General features: G+C 59.5%; 1 protein-coding gene across 1 annotated transcript in view; it reads left to right on the top strand.

Annotated features, from left to right (window-relative positions):
* Positions 1-344, top strand: part of LOC148591241 (olfactory receptor 14A16-like) — a 35,788-nt gene extending 35,444 nt beyond the window's left edge. The window contains exon 3 of the mRNA XM_088537936.1: positions 284-344. Within this exon, the coding sequence (XP_088394062.1) occupies positions 284-344 (61 nt within the window). The remainder of the gene's footprint in view (positions 1-283) is intronic.
* Positions 345-22,526: the final 22,182 nt, after the last annotated feature.

Raw genomic sequence — 22,526 nt, 5'->3', positions numbered from 1 at the left:
CCCTGTGAAGCCTGCCGGGAGGAGTCGAGCTGGCTGCAGGCCCAAGGGCTGTGGAGAATGGGCCAGCAGCCCTTCCTCTGGTAAATGCGTGCCAATGCGGGCGCCTCTCTCCTGCGGGGCTGCTTCGCTTGTCCTGCTGGTGGTGCTGGAGGAAATGCTGCACTTGGCTGTGGGCGCTGTGGCCTGCGGAGCGGTGGCTGCAGAGATGGGCGAGCTCTGCAGGGGCTCTGCGCCCTGCTGCTGCCGGCACCAACGACTGAGCGGCTTCATCTTTCCCCCGTAGTGTCGGGAAGAAGACGGAGACCCGGGAGAATGGAGCAAAGCGCGAGGCCTTCCTGCCCTAAGGGTGCCCAGAGCGGGCGCGAGGGGAGGAGAGGAGGCGCTGACATGCGTGAGGGGGAGCGGAGGGGGAGCGAGTGCCCTGAGCGGCGAAGGGCGGACACGGGAGCGGCCGGCGGTGGCCACGAAGGGCAGCTCTGGTTCGACCGGGCAGGGCAAGGGCAGGGCCTGCGGGTGCCTGGAGGGGAGCTGGAGCCAGGTGAAGGCAGCTGGGGATAATAGAGCAGAGCTGAGGCCTCGGCACCCTCCCCACAGCTGCTGCAGTGATGCAACCCTCCGCTTTTCCTTCCAGGTTTCTTCACTCGTGCAGGTCCCCGGAGCGGATCTGTGCGTGAGGAGGATGGCGGGAGTGTGGCTGGGTCTGTCCCTGTGGCCATCACGACCTTTGCTGCCATGGTGATTTTTCTATTGGACGGTCTGCAAGATGCCACTGTGAGTTCGGACTGTCCCATGGGGCTGGAGGGTTGCCCACAGTGCCCCAGCTTCACTGATGCCATGGAAGTCCTGGCTCCATGGCACCTCTGCCCTCCTGCCATGTCTCACTGCAAACGCTGATCCTGCCATGGTGTTGGGCAGTCGCTCCCACGTACCCTTCTTTCGTGGTGGTGGTGCCGGACTTGGGGCTTGGGTTTGCGTCAGGAAATCCCAGCACAGGAGTCTCGGCCGCTCCTAACAGCTGTGCTGAGCGGTGCCGACAGTTTGATCACAGCCTCATCATCCCGGAGATGCTGTAGGGCTGCATGTCCCACCACACAGTGTGTGATGTGTCAGGGCGGCCGAGAAGAGACCTACCGCCAGCTGGAGAGCATCTTGTGCGGCTCTCAGAGCTGTCTGCAGAGCTCTGTTGTAGACAGAGTAATAGCAACGGTGTCTGCAGACCTGCAAGCAGCCCAGGTGAGTTTGTTCTCTCTTAGGGAGACTCCGGATGCTGGTGCCCATCTCTGGCTACGGAGAGTCTTCGGGACGTGTCCTTGTTTGTGGGGCTTAGGGAGGTACCTGGAGCTGTGCAGAGAGGGGGTCATGGGCTGTTTGTGAGAAAGGGGCAATGGGAATCACATCACGGGATCTATGTGGTGCCTGGAGGCTGAGCGTGGGGGACAGCCGGTCGTGCTCCCACCATGCAGGAACTGTTGTGTTCCAGGGTGTGACGCCCGCTGTGAGGACGGCAGCGAGCGACGTCCTGGTGGCCCTGGCCCGCTCCCACCGGCGCGAGGTGGTGTCAGCACTGCAAGGCCACCTGAGGAGCCTGCAGGAGGTGTCGGCGGAGGTGGTGCTCGTCATCCTGCGCAATGTGGCTGCCCGCTACGGTCGAGTTCCCAGCCTGATGCTCCGCAATTCTGTGGGTGCCCAGTGGGAGACAGGGCCTGGGGTCGGAGTCTGGTGGCAGCTGCAGGGCAAGGGCTGCTCCCTCATTGTCTCGGCCTGGCCAGAGGGGCTGCAGCTCTGTGAAGGCCGTCAAACCCAAGCGTTTGGTGTGGGTTGTGACTGCAGCCTCTCCACCAGGTAAGAGCAGCCGTCCTGCATTTCACCGGGGAGCTGCTGCACTCCAGCACCCTGGGCTGCTCGGCATGGGGACGTGGTGGGGCACATCTTCACTGAGTTCAGCCGCTCCTCACGCAAACTGGTAAGGGCAGAGGGTGGCGCTGGTCTGTGTCCCGTGCCGCAGCGGTGCCATGGGCATCCTTAGCATTGGGTGTTCTGCCTGGTGAGCAGGATCAATGACGCTGGTGCCGCAGTGGGAGCAGCCTCCCATCACCGTGCACTGAAAGGGCTGGGAATGGGCATCCACGGGTGTTTCCCACCTTTGTCTCGCAGACATCAGGAACTCTTTCTGAGATGGAAGCCCAGGAAGAAAAGGCCATTCAGCGCCTGTGCAGGCACATCCTGGGCACGATGGATGTCTCCACCAGAGCAGTGGCCAAAGTGAGTTGTCTGCTGCTGGACGCTGTTACTTTCTGTCTTTCCCCGGTGTGTTGACACTGCCCATCTTAGCCCCTAAAGCAGCCAAGAAGAGCTAGGGCTGCCCTTGCTCGTTCAGCGCATGCTGTGGCTGAAAGGAGCACAGCTGGGCATGTCTTGGCTGCCTTCTGTAAATGAGACATAGGAACTGGGGGGACCATAGGGCATCCCCTTGCAGCAGGGAGGCGAGCTGTCCCCGGGGGTGAGTTGTGGCGGCTGCTCTCAGCAAGCAGGCAGCCAAAGTGAGGGAAAAGGTGCACAAAGCCAGGTGGGCGAGAGGGAGAGAAGGTGGAGGAGGAAGCCAGAGTGAGGCTGAGGGAAGGAGTGAGGCCCAGGGGCTGGGCTGGTGCCGCAGAAGCATCAATAACAGGAGGCCTGGGAGGGAGAGGTGGAAATAGCGGCGTGCCCAGTGGCCCGGTTCTTGCCTGCAGCTCCTGTGGCCCAAACTGCTGCAGTACGTGGTGCCGGCCCAGTACACGGGCATGCTGGTCCCGCTCTGCCGCTGCCTGTGTGCACTGACCAGGAGGCGGGAGAGAGCAGACTGCCATGAAGAGGAGGCAGCACACGAGCTCCTGGAGTCTGAGGAGCAAGGTGGGAAGCGAAGGCGCAGGCAGCGCAGCTGGGGTCCCCTTCAGCTGTGCATGGGGCTGCAGGACATGGTGTGGGCAGGGCCTGGTGGGGCTGGGCGTCTCACGTGGCTTTTCTTTGTGCCCACAGCTGCTCTGCCAGCGCCCCAGGCCCTGCTGGTTTGCCTGTTGGTGAGTAACAAGGCCCCAGGAAAGAGCTTTCATGGCTGCAGAGAGGGGAGACGCAGAAGAGATGGTGCCACGGCCAGTGCAGGGCACCCTGGGAGGAGGCAGGAGGATGTCAGAGGGTGCATGGGCAGCCCCTGCCCGTCGGGAGCTCCTGCTCCTCCCAGAGGGTGGCAGCGCTCAGGCAAGGCTGTCAGCTGCCTCCTGGCGTCCAGGGCAATGCCAGCCTCCCTGCTCGCCTGCCTGCGGGGTGGCCACGGCTCCTGCGGCTTGCACGAGGCCATCCGTCTTCTGCCCTAGGTGGTGGCCGCGGTGACTCCCCACGCAGGCACTGGCTGTGGCACTGCAGGCCTGTACCTGCTGCAGGCGCTTCCCAGCATGATCCACGGGAGCGTGGGGGCAAGCTGGGCTGCAGAGATCCCCGTGCTGCTGCAGCACCTGGCAGGTAAAGTGTCCACAGAGGGAGAGGCTGCATGCGGAGAGGGCAGCACTGAGTCTGGTGGAGAGGGTGCAGTCATGTTTGCCAGAACTTATCAGGCCAATGGCCTGAGGCTTTGGGACAGGAGACACGATGCTGGAATAGCAGCAAGAGCTTCTGATTTCTCTGGCTTTGCAGGAAGAACTGCGAGAAACCTGGACATGGTGGAATGGGAGAGCCTTCTGCTGCAGGTACAGCATCCCTGTGGGGGCACACATGGATGGGGTAAGCAGGCCCAGGAAAAGGGCAAGGAGGAACCCTGGAACTCCCTGTTGAGGCACTGAGTGGCACAAGCAGGTCCCAAGACCCCAGTGCCTTCCTTGGCCATGCAGGCTGCCTGCTTGGAAGAGCTGCTCTCAGCACGTGCAGAATGACTGGGCATAAAGGCAGCTGAAGGCCAGGGCAGAAGCCTCCTCCTCGGGGGCCTGTGCCGTGGCACTGCCTGCTCCTGACATGTGCAGCGCCCAAGGGCTTGAGTGGCTCCTGAGGGGGAAGAGCGAGAGGCAGTTACAGGAGGGGCCGGTGGGCAGAGGGGCAGTCGCGAGAGGGTGCTCTGCCCCGGCCATCTCCAGGGTCCCTGGGGTATGCAAAAGGTCCTGGCCAGGAACAGGGGGGCATTTACTTCATCTCCCGCTTCACCCTAGTTCTTGCGAACCTCACTGGACGTTGTTGTGAACGATGTCTGTATTATTGACCTTAGCAGGGAAATGAGCCATCAGCTGGGCTGCTCTCCGCGCCTGTCCTGGGAAAAGGTTTGTTCCCTGTGCAGTGTTGCTGCTGTTCACGTACCCCGACGGCTGCGGTGACAAAACCCTGGGGGGCGCCGGACAGGACTCGGGTCGGCGATGCTGCTCTGCTCCGTGCCTGGTTTTGCCCCTGCCCTCTCTCTTTGCCCAGGAAGGGGCTTGTGCCCCCTCCATTCTAAGCTGGTCCTGAGGCCAGTCTGGCCAGCGGCTGCTGTTGGTGCTGCGGGTGCCTTGGTGTGTGCTGGCACCGTGGGGCTGCCATGGGCTGGCCCTGTCCTGCAGGCTGGGCTGTCACTGCAGCTGGGGCCTGGCCTCTTCTCTTGCAGAGGTTCCTGTACAAGGCGCTCGGCACAGCCCTGGCAGCTTGCGGGAGTCCCCGCTTCGTACAAGAGCAGACCCTGGGGCACCTGCAAAGTGCAAACTTCCTGGAGCTGTGGGAGGCGCAGGTGAGGGTTCCTCGTGTTGTGCTGCGTGTCCTGGGGCTCAGGGGCTCTGTGTGCCCTGCTCTGGCCCTGCTGCATTTCTGTTCACTACCATTACCTCAGGAAAGCTGCCTGGCCAGTGGAGCTGGCCAGGGCTGGTCACTGTGGTGAGAGTGACTCCCCATTTTTGCTGCGTTGTAGGGAATGGTTTCAGTTGTGCCCCGCTGTGCTGAGAGGCACTTTCAGCTGGCCTTGTCATCTGTTGAGCGGTTCCTGGGCACCTGCAAAGAGAGGCGCAAGCAGAGGGTGAGCGGGGACCCTGTGCCAGGAGCTCTGCATGGGCAGGCGGCGGGTTCTGGGTATCCCAGGGCTGTGGGTGGCCCCTTGTTCCTGCCCGGCTTTGCCAAGGCTCGAGGCCCTGCAGTCGGGAGAGGGCCAGCGGCCGTGGCGATGCCGGTGACCTTGTGCCTGTGTCTTGCTCCTGCCGCGAGGCGGCGTCTTCCAAGACTTTGGCTCCTTGGTGGGACTGCTGGGGCCTCTGGCGTGCGAGGAGTCAGCCGCAGCCCATCGGCGGGCAGTGACCTGCGTCTGCCGCCTTCTCCAGAGAGCTGGTGAGAGGAATAGGCAGGGCTGCCCCTGCTGCTGCCTGGAGGAAGGAGCCCAGCACCAGGCCCTGTCCCCCTGTGCCGTAGCACCTTGTCCAGCTTGCAAAGATACTGTGTTGCCTTGGGGGACCCTGGCTTTGTGTGGCCTTTGCTGGCCTCCCTCATGTCCTCGCTCAGCACCCAGGGATCCGTAGGTTGCCTCCCCATGAACGTCACTCCCCTTTCTGATAGTTCCAGCCAAAAACATGGACATGGCGCCATGGACCCAGGTCACATGTCTGTCCAAGAGGCTCAGCACTGTCACCTCTGGGTCTCTGCTGGCAACCTCCACCAACATTGCCAAGGTACCTGGCCCTCGGCAAGCAGGACAGGGACCATGATATGTTTGTGTGCACGTGTGTGTGGGAGTGCTGCTCTCAGGACACATGTTTTGCATCTGAGCAACTCCTGTGGTGCACTCACTTGTGTTTCTGATTTCTCCCCAGCTTGTGTGCAAACATTTCCCACAAGGCCAGGCCACAGGCTTCATGAACAGCATTGTGGAGAACCTGCTGTGCGACAGGCCCATGTGCATGTGGGCTGTGAGTCCATGGACACTCGCCTTCCTGGGGGATTGTGTTGAGAAGATATTCCAGGAGGAGGTGAGAGAGACATTTTTTAGGTTTGCCTTTGGCTGTTCTCTGAGGTAGTGTGTTGGCCCCGAGGCACCACGGTGAAAGGACGCACCGAGCCTTTCTTTCTCGCCCATCTCCTTTCAGGTGCTTGAGCGCATGTCTATCCCTTGCACGTGCCTGTGGAGCACCCAGCAGAGCACTCCCCAGTGCGTGGTACTGCGAACGATGGTCCTGCTGTGCTGCTCTCACCAAGAGCCGGTGCTGGGCAGCCTCCTGCAGACACTGCTGCCCATGGACAGGTCTGTGCAGCCGCCCTTCCCGCTGCCGTCAGAGCCAGCTGCGGGGCTCGTCTGCGTGGGCGGCCCTCTCGGCAGCCAGTGCTTTTGCCCCGCGCAAGGCTGAGCGCTGCAGCTCGTGTCCCTGTTGGGACCTGGGCACTGGCAGTCCCCGTGCGCACAAGGAGGGTGTATGGCTTCTCCGGAGGTACCTTGGGTAGCCAGGGATGCCGGCTCACGTGCTGGCGTGTGTTCCTTTGCAGCAACACAGCAGAGGTGTGGAGGAGCCTGGGGAGAAGCGCCGTGGGCTGCCCAATCCTGGTGCACTTAACACAGAAGTTGGGGGCAGCTGGAAAGAGCCGTGGGAGCAACTGCTGCTTTGGGGAGCTGGGCAGCAGCCAGGCTGCCCTGGAGCCTCGCATGGTAAGGTCAGCAGCCCTGGCGACCGTGCTTCTTTGCGTGTGCTTTCGAAGCAGTGCTTGAGTGTGATGCTTGAGGGTTTCCTGCCCTTTGTGAGGGCCCGTGGAGCCTTGTGGGGTGCTGAGCTGGTGTGGTAGCAGCGTGGGGAGCTGGGACAGCTTGTGGCTGCCAGGCTGAAAGGCTCTTCCTGCAGTGAGAGTTGGAGTGAGTAAAAGCCCCTGACCGTCAGGGGGATGTGGTCTGTGGGCAATGGCCTTGTTTTACCAGGCGGTTCTTGGTTGAATTTCTCTGTAGATCACTCGCGCCCTCTGTGAGGTGGTGTCAGCGCTGAGAAGCGACACCCTGGTTCGGCGCCTGCTTCCTCAGCTGCTTCCAAACCTCCTGGAGCAGCTCAGTGTGACGCTGGGGGAGGAAATGGAAGTGTCCCTTGGAGAACTGATGAGGAGTGACCCACCGGGCAGGTGAGGAGCGGCAGGGGCAGAATCTGTGTGTGCAGCCCATGGCCTTGCAGGAGCACCTGCCTATTGCCCTGGAGCTGGGCTGCCTCCGTGGTAGGTGGGACTGGGCTCTGTAGGGCAGCGCACTGGGCGTTGGACCATTTCTGCACCTCAGCTGAGTGTTGCGGCTGGATCCATCATGGGGCTGTGCTGAAGAGCAGCTTCCCACAAATTATTGTACCTGGAGCTTTCCTTGGTCTCTCTCCCTGCAGCCTGTTTGTGGAGGCGCTGGAGCTGGTGCCGACCAAGAGCCTGGAGCACCGGTGGCTGCGGCTGCTGTGGGAGCAGGGAGCGTGGGCGTTGTTGACAGCATCCCAGGCCAGCGTGTGTCTCCTGGCGAGGTGCGAGCCCCTGGCGGGGGCTGTGCTGGAGGAAGGGCTGCCGGGATCTGGGGCCTGCCCCGAACTCTGCTCCAGTGCGAGCGGTGTCTGCACCGGGGTGGGCGCAGCTGGGAGCGGTGCCGCGGGGCTGTGCTGTGTGAGCACGTGCTACAAGGCTGTTGGTGCTCTGTGCGCAGTGTGCTGCTGCGCACGGAGCAGGTCCCGCAGCGCCTGGTGCAGCGGTTCTTCCGCTGGCCGCGTTCCCGCTCGGCGAACCTGCGGCTCACAGCCACCGCGTTCTGTGCCGAGGTGAGGCAGCCGTGGAGCGAGGGGGCTCGCAGAGCTTCCTGCATCTCACCCAGGGTGAGGGGTGCTCCATGCTAGCACTCACATGTCTTGATTGCAGCTCATGAAGGACCAGCTAGTGAGGGAGAAGAAGATCGTGACGCCCCTCCTAGAGACGCTGGCAGAGCGATCGCGCGACCCTGTCAGCAGCGTGAGTCGAATGGCCATGAGGGACCTCGGCAACGTGGCCACAGGAGCACCCACCAAGGTGAGGCAGCCTCTGATGGGCTTTGAGCGCAAGCTGAGTTGGGAAGGAGCGCGGAGGTGCTCGAGGAGGCGAGGCAGGTGCAGGGCTGTGCTGAGGCAATGCCCTGGCATCAGGGCTCTCCCCTGGGCTTGCTCTGGAAAGCGCTGCCTCTGGCACCACAGCGAAGAGTAGCGCTGAGAGACAAGAGCTCATGTGCGTGTCGCTCTGCAGCTGCAGAGACACTGGGCCACCGCGGTGAGAGCGCTGCTCAGGGGCCTGGAGGACGTGGGCAGCCCGGAGGTGGCTACGGAGAGCCTGGTGGCACTGACCAAGGTGCTGGGATGGCTGGAGGCGAGGGCCGTGGGCTCTGCCTTTGGAGAGGTGGCCAGGAGCTGCCGGACACTCTGGGGGGTGGTAAGTGGAGCCGCTGGCTCTCTGTGGGCAGGCGGGAGCCCACACGGGTTGCCGTCCCCCGTGGGCTGCTGTTGGCAGGGGGCAGCCGCCGCCAGCCCTGTGGGCAGCACCGCGCGGGTGCCGAGCACTGTGTGCTAGCAGCCTGCCCAACAGTCTTTCTCATCACAGGAGGAAGAGGAGCTGCGCTGCTCGGCCTTCGGCTTCTGCAGCGCCGTGGCCTCCTCTGCGTCGGGGAGGAGGTTGTTTTTCGGCAGGGAGGTGGAGGAGGCCTTTCCCAGCCTAGTGCTGCACCTTCGGGACCCGTCCCCAGCTGTGTGCAATGTAAGAGCCCCAGGCACCCCACAGAAAGCCCCGTGGAGCTGGCTGAGCCATGGGGGCACTCGCTCCCTTCTGCATGAGGCTGCCGGAGTGTCCATGGGCCCTGGGTGATGCTGCCCTGCTGGCAAGGTTCCTTCCTCAGTGCCCGAGCAGGTGCAGAGCATCCCCATGACAGGGCCCGGGGCTCTTTTGTAGGTGTGCAAGGTGGTCCTGCGTCTGTGCGCCCCGTTTCTGGAGTCGAAGAGGCTGCGGAGGCGTCTCAACATGAGCATTGGGCTGAGTGCAGAGGAGATGCAGGACGAGGTCTGCAGACACCTGGTGAGTGAGCTGTGTGCTGGGGCTGTGTCCCTGTGCTGGCCGCCCACCCCGTGACTCCCACATCACGGGGTCGTCCCGGTGCTGGCCATGGGTGGGCAGGCGATTGGGCAGAGGGGAGCAAAGGGGGCTGTTGGAGATGGGGATGAGCTCCCGCTGCCTGCACTGTGTGTTGTCGCAGGCCCAAGACTGCCCCATGCTGTTCGAGCAGCTCCTGAGCACATCTTGGAGCTGCTGCTTGGGAAGCCACCAGGCGCCACAGGCGGCAGCCATCCATGTCCTGGGTGAGTAGCAGCGGGGTGCTGAGGCACTGCTCCTGGCCAAGCTGCCCCATCTGGGCACCACGGGCATCAGGGCCTTGTTCCCACGCTGCTCCACTCAACGTCAGTGTCTTTGCAGCTTACTGGAGGCCGGAGCACGTAGAGGAGCCCCGTGCTCAACGGGAAGTAGCTGCAGAGCTCTGCGCGGGGGGAGGCCAGCAGCACAGAGCAGGAGGGAAATAAATCTCTGTCCCTGCGGGGAGGCACTGTCTGTCCATGTGGGGCTGTGTGCGGTGTGGCAACAACCCTGGTCCTGCCTCCCTGGGGATGTGGGCCCTGCGTGGTGCTGACTGGGGACAGTGGAGAGCACAGGGACTGGAGGGAAGGGGTTTGCAGGCACTGAGCTTAGTGGGTCACTGCCAGGTGCCTCGGGACACCAGGGTCACTGGGAGCACTGGGAAGAACCTGGGGGGTACTAGTGAAGGATCCCAAAGCAAAGCCAGCTCCGCTCTCCCCTGGCAGCAGCCCATGGCAGCGCATGAGCGGATCTGCTGCCCTGCAGCCCTGCTCTGCTGCACTGCTGGCCTGGCACAGCTGCAGGCACGAGGGAGAAGCCCCTGCCGCACGGTTTGTCGGTGCCAGCAGCGCGTGGGCAGAGCTGCGCAGCCCCTCTGCGGCACCAGGAGGCTGCATCATTGCCAGAATGGAAACAAACCCACCCAGCCTGCCCCAGCTTTCCTCAAAGCACTTGCCAAGGACATTCTCTGCGCCCACAAGTTCCCACAACCCACGGTGGGACTGGAAGGCCCAGCAGCAACTGGCTGTTGTCGCTCATGCGCCATTACACAGCAGTCAGAGGTGGCCTATTCACAGGCAGGCACATCACTGCAGAGCACAGGGTGAAATAAAACCCCCAGGCCACCAACAGGCACTTCCAAACGCCGCTTTCAAACCTGCATCAACAAGTCCCCTGCTTGGGAACGGGAGGCCGCCACAAAAGCACTTCCAGAAGGAAACTGCTCAGCCGTTTCCTGTTTCTCGTTTGTGTTTTGGGGAAACAGGCATTGCCAGAGCAATACTGTCTCAAAGTAGCTTTTCCCACGCAGAGCAGATCAGACAGCTATGGGTGGAGAAGTTTGCTCTAAATCAAGAGCGTCTCCTTTGAGCTGCTCTTCAGCTCAGCTACAAGAAGGTGTTGAAACATAATCAGCAATGATATTCTTTTCTCAAGAAGATGGAGCACAAAAGCACTGTTGGGGTTCCTTCCAGTGCAGCTGGTACCTTCTCACTGGCCTTAATGAGAGAGCAGTAAGGCCATCCCCATGAGCTGCCCAGAGCTCCCCTCTGCAGGGATGGGCTCAGCCGATTCCCTGTGGAACAAAGCTGTTTTTCTCCATTCTAGGCCTTTCTAGAAATACTCCAGAAAACATTCCCCCTGCTCTCATCACTCCGTCAGTTACTCACCAGGGTTACGGCTGTGGTTAGCAGTCTGACAGGATTGAATGGAGTGAAGGTTTGCAGGGCCCCTATTTTCCCTTTGCTCTTTTTCGGGACTCATTGAACACAGAGGAGCAAAAGGAGGAAGGGTCTTGGCATATGCAAGTCTTTCAGCTCAGAGCCAAAGAAAATCCATTCCTCCAGTTTGGTGTAATGGCGCACCAGTGTGTCCAGCGTGTCAGTGTGTCCTTCTGGTTGAGCTCTGGGTAAGGGAGCTGGGACATTGGCTCACCAGGCAACAGGGTCCTCCAGCCTTCTTGAATGGCCAACAGTTGGGCTACAAAGGGCTCCTGAAATATTCAGGGAGGTAATCTTTGGACCTGCATAAACTAATTCTTTGTTTTCTTCTGTCAATAGTGACTGACGTGTTTGCCTCTCTTGGGCTAGTGCTGGGGAAAAAGACCCTTGCAGACCATCTAGCTCCCCTTCAAATGCTTGGAGGAACTGAGCAGAAGCTTGATCATATTGGAGCGGAGAGAGCACTGCAATCTGCTCTCAGTAGTCTCAGGGGCATCTCAAGTGAGGATGCTTTTTGTCACTGTGAGGCAGCATGATGTATGGCAGGAACAGCATTGCTACTGTCTATTAATACTGTGATAATCAAAGGCAAAGAAAACAAGACACACGCACACAAAAAAGGAAAGAAACCGGGGCAGCACTGGCTCCCATCACCCTCAGCTACCACCAAACAGGAGTGTTGCGCGTCTATGCACAGTGTCATGGCTCTGATTAGAGAATGGCAGTGAATGTAGGGAAGTTCAGGCAAGCTCGTACTTCCAAAAATCACTCGCTTCTCATTGCATGTGTCCAACTTGAAGGGGGTTCTGCGTGAGAGCAAACTGCATGGCTGCTCATAGCTGCAGTGGGAAGTGAATTTGTCTTGTCTTGGATGCCATGGCATATGCAAACCTCTCTGGTAAAGGAAGGGCTGAGCTGGGCACTGAATGCGAATCTCCAGCCACGTGGTCCATGGTGCAGTTTCCTCCAGGGGCTGCAGGTGAAATCTGGAAATCTGGAAATCTGCTGGTGCTTCCCTTCCCTTCCTTTGAGAGGATAGGGGCAAAGCACCCGCGGTTTCTAGGTGCACTTGAAAAGCCAAAGGAATGCAGTGCTTAGTCGCTTAGTGCTTAGACGCAATGCTTAAGTAATGATACAGGAATATATATTTAAACAATAACAAAAATAACAATATAATAAACAATAACAAGAAAAATAACAACAATATAGTAAACAATAACAACAATAAAACCAACAACAATATTAACAACAATAAATGCTAATAAATGCTAATATCAAAGTGTATAGAGAAAAAAAGCTTCTGCCCCGGAACAGAGCTGTGCTGGGACCTGCTCTCCCACTCCTGGACACCACCTGGCTCCTGCTCCTGCCACCTCCTGCCTCCTCGCAGCGCATGCACCAGCCCCTGTCCCACTGAGGACTGCAGCTCCCGCTGACAGCAGGATGTCCCACTGCTTTGCTCTCGTAATGTCCCTCTTGCAGGATGCTCGGTGTGTCAGGACAAGGAAAGGAAGAAGAAGAGGGAACTTTTCTAGCCCTTTTTGACTGCTTTTACCTCTTCCCCCAGCTTAGTCTTGTAGAAGACAAGGCTGCAGCTTGGCTCCAAAGGGATCTTGACCTCACGCGGCAAGTTCAGCAGCTCAGTCGAATTTCCCTGAGTTGCTGCCTGCTGCGTGCTGGCTCCAAGACAGAGGCGCTCCTGGGCCTTTGGAGCGCAGGCTGCAGAGCCTTCCTGCAGAGCAGCTCCCACGAGGGCTCTGGGAAGGCCCCAGCAAGGAGAGTGCCAAAAGGGGCCTGTGAAAAAGGCGCTCTCTGCTTCTCTGCAGACTCCTCTCCCTGCATGGGGGAGGGACTCGTGGCTCCCGCTGCCCGTGCTTGGCTGAGCAGGGCTTGGAGCACCCGCCGCTCGGCCTCCATTTCACAGAGCCGAGAGGCGCTCTCAAAATGGGCCCCGCACAGGAAACCCTGGAGGCTCCAAGGCCCCTTTGCAGCCCCAGCTCCTCTCGCCCCATGGTGCAGGCTGTGGCCAGAGAGCACAGAGAAGGACCTGGGGTGCACAACAAGCTGACCAAGAGCCAGCAATGTGCCCTTGTGGCTGAGGCAGCCCTTGCTGCCCTGTACTGCAGTAGGAAGAGCGTTGGGAGCAGGTCGAAGGAGGGGATCCTGCCCATCTCCTCAGGCCCTGGGGACACCACATGTGCAGGGCTGCGTCCAGCTGTTTGTTCCCCGGGACAGGAGGTACATGGAGCTACTGGAGAGAGTGCAGCATAGGGCTCTGGAGACGATGAGGGGACTGGAGCATCTTTACTGTGGGGAGAGACTGTGAGAGCTGGGTCCGTTCAGCCTGGAGGAGAGAAGGCCGAGAGGGATGTTATTAAGCAGTAAAAATGCCTTTAAGGGAGGGTGTCAAGAGGAGGACTCCAGACTCATTTTATTGCTGGCCCATGCTAGCTGAAGGGGCAAGAGCCGCAAGCTGGTGCACAGGAAGGTCCCTCTGAATAGCAGGAAAGAGCGGCTGGCGGCGAGGGTGACACATCATCAGCAAAGGTTGCCCAGGGGGTTGTGGACTCTCCTTCTCTGGAGACTTTCCAAACCCTCCTGGATATGATCCTATGCAACGTGATTGAGTTTGGAGTAGGTGATCTCCAGAGATGCCTTCCCGTCTCAACACTTCTATAATTTCATGATTCTGTCAGCGTGGGCCTTCCTGGAGCGCTTTGGAGAGGAAATGGCAGGCGGCCCAGGGCAGAGGCGTGGGCTGCAGAGGCAGCGAGAGGCAGCAGCAGCCGGGAGGCAGGAGGAGCAGGAGCCAGGGTGCTGCAAGGGACGGGAAAGGCTTGGGTGGACAGCCAGAGGACACGAGCGTCACTCAATTCCAGCAGAGCAAATGCCCCCTGCACAGGAAACGCCAGTCTCCCAAGAAGCAGGTGGATCTTCCTGGGCGACCTGGTTCCTGTCCATGTAAGTTTAGAATGAAACTCATCTGTTAACACGAAAGTGCAAATACTATATGCGAGAGAGGCACTTAAACAGGACACACTGCTTATACCTGGTTAATGCTAGCACATTTCTTCCTGAATGTGCAGGGGTTTCTCCTCCATGCAAGGAGTTTCCTTAGCGCAGGGTGCCAGGTTAAGGGGAGGTGAGGAATTCTCACGGCCCAGCCTCAGGAGTTGTTCAGGTGTCATTCCCGGCCCCTACTCAGCTTATGAGTGCTAGGCCCTGTCATTTATAGCATTAGGAGGAAGAAGACACGGCCATGATATGGTCATCCTCATAAGGTGATCCTTCCAGAATCTGCAGGCAAGTTGAGTAAGATTCTCTGGGCTTTGCACCATGAGTGAGTCGAGTTGTGCCCTGTCAGTGGGTGCCTCTACAAGACTTTTCCGTTCCCTATTTGAGCAGCCCTTGAAAAGTATCTGCGATTTCTAACACATATTTGTGCGGCATCAGCGCCGGTTTGTGCCTGTTTCAGATGTTAACACTTTACTCACCCATTCCATATGTATTGGTGGAGGGGGAGAGATGAGTAGTGGGAGTGGATTACTCTAGGCCTGAGGAGAAAAGCATGTTGTTGCTGTGTGGAGCAGCTTGTCGTGTGTGGAGAGCCCGAGAGCTCCACTTGCTTTGGGTGTGCGCAGCTGCAGCTGGCAGTTGCTACAAAGGCATGGGCCCCCTTTGGAAGGAATGGCCAGAGGAATGGCTCAGCATGGGCTCTTTCCCTTGGGGCAGGTGGTGTGAGGAGCCAGGTGCAAATGCTTGCTGAGCAGGAGGTGTGTGAGCACAGAGGTGTGCTCAGCAAGCTGCACCAGGAGGCCGGCAGGAGCCTGCTCGCACTGTGCGTCAGGCCTGCTTGGTGCCGGGTGCGAGCGCGGTGTATCCCTGTGTTCCAGGCTGCTGGAAGGAGTGGACATCATGCCTCGCTCTGGACACTCATTGTTCCTTCAGGATCTGAGGCTGCCCTCTTGGCCTTGCTACCGAAGCAAGAGCCATGCAGAGATGCAGCAGAAGCAGGGCATCTTCTTTGGGAGAAGCTGAGGAGAGGGCTAAAGCAGTGAAGCAGGACTAGGCGAACATGGATACACATTGCTGGAAAAGAACCGTCATTCCTTTGCAGGCTTGGCCTTGGAGCTCCCTTCCTTTCCAGAGAACAATGCCTGCTCTCCTGAGGATGAGCTTGTCCTCTCCTGGCACTGCTTGAGTGCAGGCATTTAGAAGGGGAGCACCTGAGTGTGGAGCAGAGCTGCGGTCCCTGCTGCCTGTGGGGAACGCTCTTTGGCTCCGTGATGTCCCACACTCTTTTTCTCTGCCATAATTTTCTCTCACAGATACACTTTGAAGGAAATAAAGGAAAAATAAAGAAGGAGAAAAAAAGAATACAAATAAATGAAAGGAAAAGGAAAAGGCAAGGCAAGGGAAAAAAAGAAACTAAACAGTGAAAGGAAAAATAAGGAAAGGAAGGGGTAAATAAGAAAAAAAAAAACAGGAAAAAGGAAAAGAGAAAGAGAAACAGATAACAATGAAGCACAAACAGAAACAGACACAGGAAAAGAAAAAGAGAAAGGAAAAGAATGAAAGAAAAAGAAAGAGAAAAAAGAAAAAAGAGAAAGAAATGAAACAGAAGAGGAAAAAAAGAAGAAGCAGAAAGAAACAACAAAGAAGAGAAAGAAGAACAAAAAGGAATAAAAAAGGAGAAGGAAAATAAAAGCATAAAGACGAGAAAAAAGAAAAACAGGAAGTAAAAGACGAAGATGGGAAAGGGAATGTGGTAATCCCTGGGCCATGTGTGAAGAGAAGTCATAGATGGATGTTTTGCTGGCCCTCTCTTGTCCCTAGGGTCTCCAATCTTTGGGATACATACACACAAAACTGCAGTGGGGGTGATTTTTGTGCCTGTGCTCACTTGGAAACAAGACGCAATGCTTAAGCAATGATACAGGAATATATATTTAAACAACAACAAAAATAACAATATAATAAACAATAACAAGAAAAATAACAACAATATAGTAAACCATAACAACAATAAAACCAACAAAAATATTAACAACAATAAATGCTAATATCAAAGTGTATAGAGAAAAATACAAAGAAGAAGTTAGTGCTGGTGTCTCTGTGCCGAGAACTTGCCGGCAGCAGCCAGGGTGAAGGGGAGCTTGGCCTGCAAGGGAAAAGGAGGCGTGAGCAGGGCCGAGGAGCATCTCGGGGGCTCCCGTGGAGCAGAGGCTCTTTGGCGGCTGCGCGGGCTCTTTGGCAGCAGCGCTGCCGTCATTGGTGCCCTGGCAGAGGCTTGGTGTGGCCAGCGCAGCCCAGAGGCCGGCAGAGGGGCTGAGGCAGCAGGTGCCCAGGCCTTGGGCGCTCCTGCGCCCTGTGCAGCTCTGCCCCGGCGCCGCAGCCCGCCAGAGCGCCCGCACACCTGGGCCAGGCTCCCGCGCGGCTGCTCCCCAAAGGCAGCGCGGAGCAGCGCCAAGGGGCCGGGCACAGCCCCAGCTCTGCCCGTGCAGCCGGCAGCAGGGGCCATACCTGGGGGCTGCACACAGAGCTCTCCCAGTCCATGGACTCGTCTGCACTGCAGCCAACCAGGCCATTGTTCCCCATCATCTGGAAGAGAGCAGGAGACCTTGGTGGGGATGGTGCGTGGGGAAGAGGAAGGATAGGGCGTCCAGTGGCTGCAATGACTGTACCTGGCTGCTGCCATAACTGAGCCACTCCATTGGCTCCGACTCGTTCCCTGACAGCGCCCCATCCATATGTGGAGCCTGTAAGAGAGAAGGAAGCATTTGCAGGACAGATCACAGAGGTGGGGGGCTCTGGCCCCACGGTTCCTCTTACAGCGGGAACCAGGAAAGTGGAAAGGGGCCAGGTTGAGCCCCAGTTTTCCCTGCACAGCTGGCAGCATGGGCAATACCTGGAGGGTGCAGGTTGAACTCTCCCATTCCATGGGCTCCTCGTCATTGCAGGCGACATGATTGAGGGTGCCCCAATTCTGGAAGAGAGCAGGAGAGCTTGTGGGGACGGTCATGGTGGCAGCGCTGGCTCTGTGTGCGGGGCCTCGTGTCCCCTGCGTGCACGGGTCAGGCGGTGCACAGAGCCAGGGCGCCAGGCTCAGGCAGCAGCCCCCGAGGCCTAGGCCACTCCTGGCCCTGGCACAGCTCTGCCCCAGCACCCAGGCCTGCCAGAGCTCCCTGCCACCTCTGCCACCAGCCCTGCGGCTGCTCTCGCAGAGCCAAGCGCCAGCCGTCCCCGCGCAGCCTCTGCCTGCACGCACAGTACCTGCACTGAGCTCTCCCATTCCATTTCTTCGACTTCACATTTATTCATTTTTTTTCAATGTCCTGAGTCTGCAACAGAATGGAATTGTTTACATTTGCAGCCATGAGCACCAAGTGTCGCGCGGTGGCTTTGTGGCCTCCCCTGGGAGGCATCGCGCAGGCTGCCCTGCAGCCCCGCAGCTCCCCTGCATCTTGTGGGCACCACGGGTGGCCCCTGGTGCTGCGCGGCCCTGCTGCTCACCTGGCCTTGCTGCTGCGTGGCCAGCACTGGGGCCACTGTGAGGCGCAGCCCTGGGAAGCATCCGTGTTCCCGTGGCGATAACTGCCCCTCTGGGATGTTCCACTGCTGCGTGGGGGGAGGAGGGCAGCGGCAGGGTCCAGGGGGGCTGCCGTGAGGAAGGGTCTGCGTGTGCTGGACTCCCCCTGGCACTGCTGAGCCTGGCGACAGAGAGCAGTGCGTGGCCTTGGGCTTGCTGGGTGCCAAGGAGGTCTCCTCACGCAGCCCCATGGTGCTGCTGGCGGCTGCCTGCCCAGAGGCCGGGCTCCACTTGGGGCTCTGCTTCCACCCCTGCAAGCAGCCTTGAACGCCTTGCTCTTTCTTCCCTGCTCCACTCCTGCCCTTACAGCCCCACGAACTAGAGAAAGTTTTGTTTTCCATGGTTGAGACGTGTTCCTTGGTAGCGCAATGAGCGCAAAGGGCCGTTGTGTCCCGGGGCCAGGTGTGCATGTCCTCAGCAGAGCCCTTGCGAGTTGGTGGTGTCCTGGGAGCCCCAGGTGCGCTGCTGGGCTCCTTCTCTTGTCCTGCCGCGCACCTTGCAGGCGCCATGTGCTGTGGCTGAGAGCAGCCTTGGTGCGGCATCTGCACTGGTTGCCCTGCCACGGCTTCCTAGGGCTGCAGAGGGCAGAGCAGGCACAAATGTGCCCTCAGCCACAGCAGGGACCTGCAGCTGCTGCATCTCTGCCCAGCACTGGGGTAAAAGAGTCACTTCCTAACAGAGGTGAATTCCCAGCCTTTGGGAAAGGACACGCTAGGTGCCTTTGGGCAAGGTGCTGCCAGGTGTAGCCCTCCCATTGATGGAAACCCTCCAAAAGCAAGCAGTGCAACCCCTGCCACCAAAGTGCTGCAGCCCAAAGGAGAATCTTGGTGCTGGCCAAGCTTGCTTGCTGGCATGCCGCAGTGCCCCTGCGAGGCAGAGCGCAGCTGCTGGGAAGGGGCTGACGCCAGAGGTGCGCGGAGGGCTCTGGGTGGCTCCCAAGCAGCCGCAGGGCTGGTGGCACGGGGAATTGGTGGCAGGCATGATGAAGGAACTGGAGCATCTATCTTATGAGGAAAGAGTAAGCAAGCTGGGCCTGTTTATCCTGGGGAAGACAAGAGTGACAGGGAAACTTATCAAGAGGTACAAGGAGCTGAGGCGAGGATGTAAAAAGGACAGGGCCAAACTCTTCTTGGTGGAGCCCAGCAACAGCCCAAGGGCTAGAGGGTGCAAATTGCAACACAGTTTCAATGTGTACAAATTGCAAGACACTTTCAATGTGCATATGAGGAAGAGCTTTTTGCCTGTTAGGGTGACGGAGCACTGGAAGCGGGAGTTCAGCGAGGTTATGCAGGCTCCTTCTTTAGACATCTTCCAAACCCTCCTGAGTGTGATCCTGTGCAACACGCTGTAGGGTTCCCTGCTTGTGCAGGGGCGGCTTGGACTGATGATGTGGAGAGGTCCCTTCCAACGTCAAGCACTGTGTGACTGTGTGACCGGGGAGGGCTCCGTGGGTACTCAGGGCAGCAGCGATGTTGGAAGGGCAGCGGTGGGGTTTTGTCAGGCTGTAAGGCCTCTTCTCCCATGGCACAAAATTGTCACCATGAGCAGCTGGCAGATGGCCCTGCAGACAGCAGAGGGACAGAGCAGCCTCCACCGTGGTCCCCAGCACGGGGCCCTTCCTGGCAGCAGCCCATTTCTGCACCAGCCGCCTCCAGGGACACTGACCCTGTGACACGGTCCCTGAGCCTGTCCCAGCCCTGCGGGGCCCTGTGTCCCCCAGGGGCTTGGGGAGTTTGTCCCTGCATCTCCAGACCCCGTGTCCCTGGGGTGTGACAGCTTCCCTTTGCCTGTGGCTTGGGCACTGCGGGGACATGTTGTGTGCAGCACCCGGAGAGTTGAGAGCTGCCCCATGGTGGGGCTGGGTTTTATTCCCCTTTGGGCATCCCCACCGCCACACGTGAAAGGAAGTCCCAGAAGGAACTTTTTGCTCCCCTGCCCCTGGTGCACACAGGGCTCCACACACAGACCTGTGGTGGGGATGCCTTTTGTGCCTGAGCTCACTTGGAAAAAATACGCAACATATGAACAATGATACAGGAATATATATTTAAACAACAACAAAAAAGAATAACAATAACAAAAATAACGACAACAATAACAACTACAACAACAATAACAGTAACAACAACAATATGAAAAACAGTATCAACAATATCAACATCTAAGAACTACTGTGACACTACAAAGAAAAAAATGCAATAGTCTAGGGACGGAGTCCTCGTGCCCAGCGCTTCCCAGCAGCAGCCAGGGTGAAGGGGAGCTTGGCCTGCAAGGGAAAAGGAGGCGTGAGCAGGGCCGAGGAGCGGCTCGGGGGCTCCCGTGGAGCAGAGGCTCTTTGGCGGCTGCGCGGGCTCTTTGGCAGCAGCGCTGCCGTCATTGGTGCCCTGGCAGAGGCTTGGCGTGGCCAGCGCAGCCCAGACGCTGGCAGAGGGGCTGAGGCAGCAGGTGCCCAGGCCTTGGGCGCTCCTGCGCCCTGTGCAGCTCTGCCCCGGCGCCGCAGCCCGCCAGAGCGCCCGCACACCTGGGCCAGGCTCCCGCGCGGCTGCTCCCCAAAGGCAGCGCGGAGCAGCGCCAAGGGGCCGGGCACAGCCCCAGCTCTGCCCGTGCAGCCGGCAGCAGGGGCCATACCTGGGGGCTGCACACAGAGCTCTCCCAGTCCATGGACTCGTCTGCACTGCAGCCAACCAGGCCATTGTTCCCCATCATCTGGAAGAGAGCAGGAGACCTTGGTGGGGATGGTGCGTGGGGAAGAGGAAGGATAGGGCGTCCAGTGGCTGCAATGACTGTACCTGGCTGCTGCCATAACTGAGCCACTCCATTGGCTCCGACTCGTTCCCTGACAGCGCCCCATCCATATGTGGAGCCTGTAAGAGAGAAGGAAGCATTTGCAGGACAGATCACAGAGGTGGGGGGCTCTGGCCCCACAGTTCCTCTTGCAGCGGGAAGCAGGAAAGTGGAAAGGGGCCAGGTTGAGCCCCAGTTTTCCCTGCACAGCTGGCAGCATGGGCAATACCTGGAGGGTGCAGGTTGAACTCTCCCATTCCATGGGCTCCTCGTCATTGCAGCCGACACGATTGAGGGTGCCCCAACTCTGGAAGAGAGCAGGAGAGCTTGTGGGGACGGTCATGGTGGCAGCGCTGGCTCTGTGCGCGGGGCCTCGTGTCCCCTGCGTGCACGGGACAGGCGGTGCGCAGAGCCAGGGCGCCAGGCTCAGGCAGCAGCCCCCGAGGCCTAGGCCACTCCTGGCCCTGGCACAGCTCTGCCCCAGCACCCAGGCCTGCCAGAGCTCCCTGCCACCTCTGCCACCAGCCCTGCGGCTGCTCTCGCAGAGCCAAGCGCCAGCCGTCCCCGCGCAGCCTCTGCCTGCACGCACAGTACCTGCACTGAGCTCTCCCATTCCATTTCTTCAACTTCACATTTATTCATTTTTTTCAATGTCCTGAGTCTGCAACAGAATGGAATTGTTTACGTTTGCAGCCATGAGCACCAAGTGTCGCGCGGTGGCTTTGTGGCCTCCCCTGGGAGGCATCGCGCAGGCTGCCCTGCAGCCCCGCAGCTCCCCTGCATCTTGTGGGCACCACGGGTGGCCCCTGGTGCTGCGCGGCCCTGCTGCTCACCTGGCCTTGCTGCTGCGTGGCTAGCACTGGGGCCACTGTGAGGCGCAGCCCTGGGAAGCATCCGTGTTCCCATGGCGATAACTGCCCCTCCGGGATGTTCCACTGCTGCGTGGGGGGAGGAGTGCAGCGGCAGGGGCCAGGGGGGCTGCCGTGAGGAAGGGTCTGCGTGTGCTGGACTCCCCCTGGCACTGCTGAGCCTGGCGGCAGAGAGCAGTGCGTGGCCTTGGGCTTGCTGGGTGCCAAGGAGGGCTCCTCACGCAGCCCCATGGTGCTGCTGGCGGCTGCCTGCCCAGAGGCCAGGCTCCACTTGGGGTTCTGCTTCCACCCCTGCAAGCAGCCTTGAACGCCTTGCTCTTTCTTCCCTGCTCCACTCCTGCCCTTACAGCCCCACGAACTAGAGAAAGTTTTGTTTTCCATGGTTGAGACGTGTTCCTTGGTAGCGCAATGAGCGCAAAGGGCCGTTGTGCCCCGGGGCCAGGTGTGCATGTCCTCAGCAGAGCCCTTGCGAGTTGGTGGTGTCCTGGGAGCCCCAGGTGCGCTGCTGGGCTCCTTCTCTTGTCCTGCCGCGCACCTTGCAGGCGCCATGTGCTGTGGCTGAGAGCAGCCTTGGTGCGGCATCTGCACTGGTTGCCCTGCCACGGCTTCCTAGGGCTGCAGAGGGCAGAGCAGGCACAAATGTGCCCTCAGCCACAGCAGGGACCTGCAGCTGCTGCATCTCTGCCCAGCACTGGGGTAAAAGAGTCACTTCCTAACAGAGGTGAATTCCCAGCCTTTGGGAAAGGACACGCTAGGTGCCTTTGGGCAAGGTGCTGCCAGGTGTAGCCCTCCCATTGATGGAAACCCTCCAAAAGCAAGCAGTGCAACCCCTGCCACCAAAGTGCTGCAGCCCAAAGGAGAATCTTGGTGCTGGCCAAGCTTGCTTGCTGGCATGCCGCAGTGCCCCTGCGAGGCAGAGCGCAGCTGCTGGGAAGGGGCTGACGCCAGAGGTGCGCGGAGGGCTCTGGGTGGCTCCCAAGCAGCCGCAGGGCTGGTGGCACGGGGAATTGGTGGCAGGCATTTGTCTGCTGCCCTGGGAATGCTGGAGGGGAAGTGCGAAGCAGAGCAGTGTTCCCTGCAGGGAGGCACGAGCAGAGGGCTGGGCAGCGAGCTCAGCCCCGTGGCTGTGAGGGCAAGTGCTGGGAGCCCCCTTGCCTGCGCGCGTGACGCCTGCAGAGCCCAGGCGTGCGCAGTGCCCCCGTCGGCAGGAAAGGTGCTGGGAAGCCCTTGCCCCACGCAGGCTGCTTGCACAGAAGCTGCGGCTCGTCTGCCTCATGGCTGGGCCACCAGGGTCCACTTGGACAGTCCTCTCTGGGAAGGTGCTTTGCAGCTGCTTGAAGGGACAGGCTGCCTGGAATCCTGCTGACTCCTGAAGGGAAGGGGTCTCTCCTGCTCCACGGCCTCCATTCAGAGTAATTTTTCAACACTGCAGTACAAGGTCTGTCTGCAGGTGGTTGGGGTGAATGGAGGGGCTCCTGCACGCCTTCGGGTGTGCCCTGCCCA

The sequence above is a fragment of the Tinamus guttatus genome, unplaced genomic scaffold, assembly GCF_059628265.1.
Source record: "Tinamus guttatus ecotype Peru unplaced genomic scaffold, ASM5962826v1 Tinamus_guttatus_pri_ptg000903l, whole genome shotgun sequence".
NCBI lineage: Eukaryota > Metazoa > Chordata > Aves > Tinamiformes > Tinamidae > Tinamus > Tinamus guttatus.
This window is presented reverse-complemented; position numbering and strand designations above follow the sequence as displayed.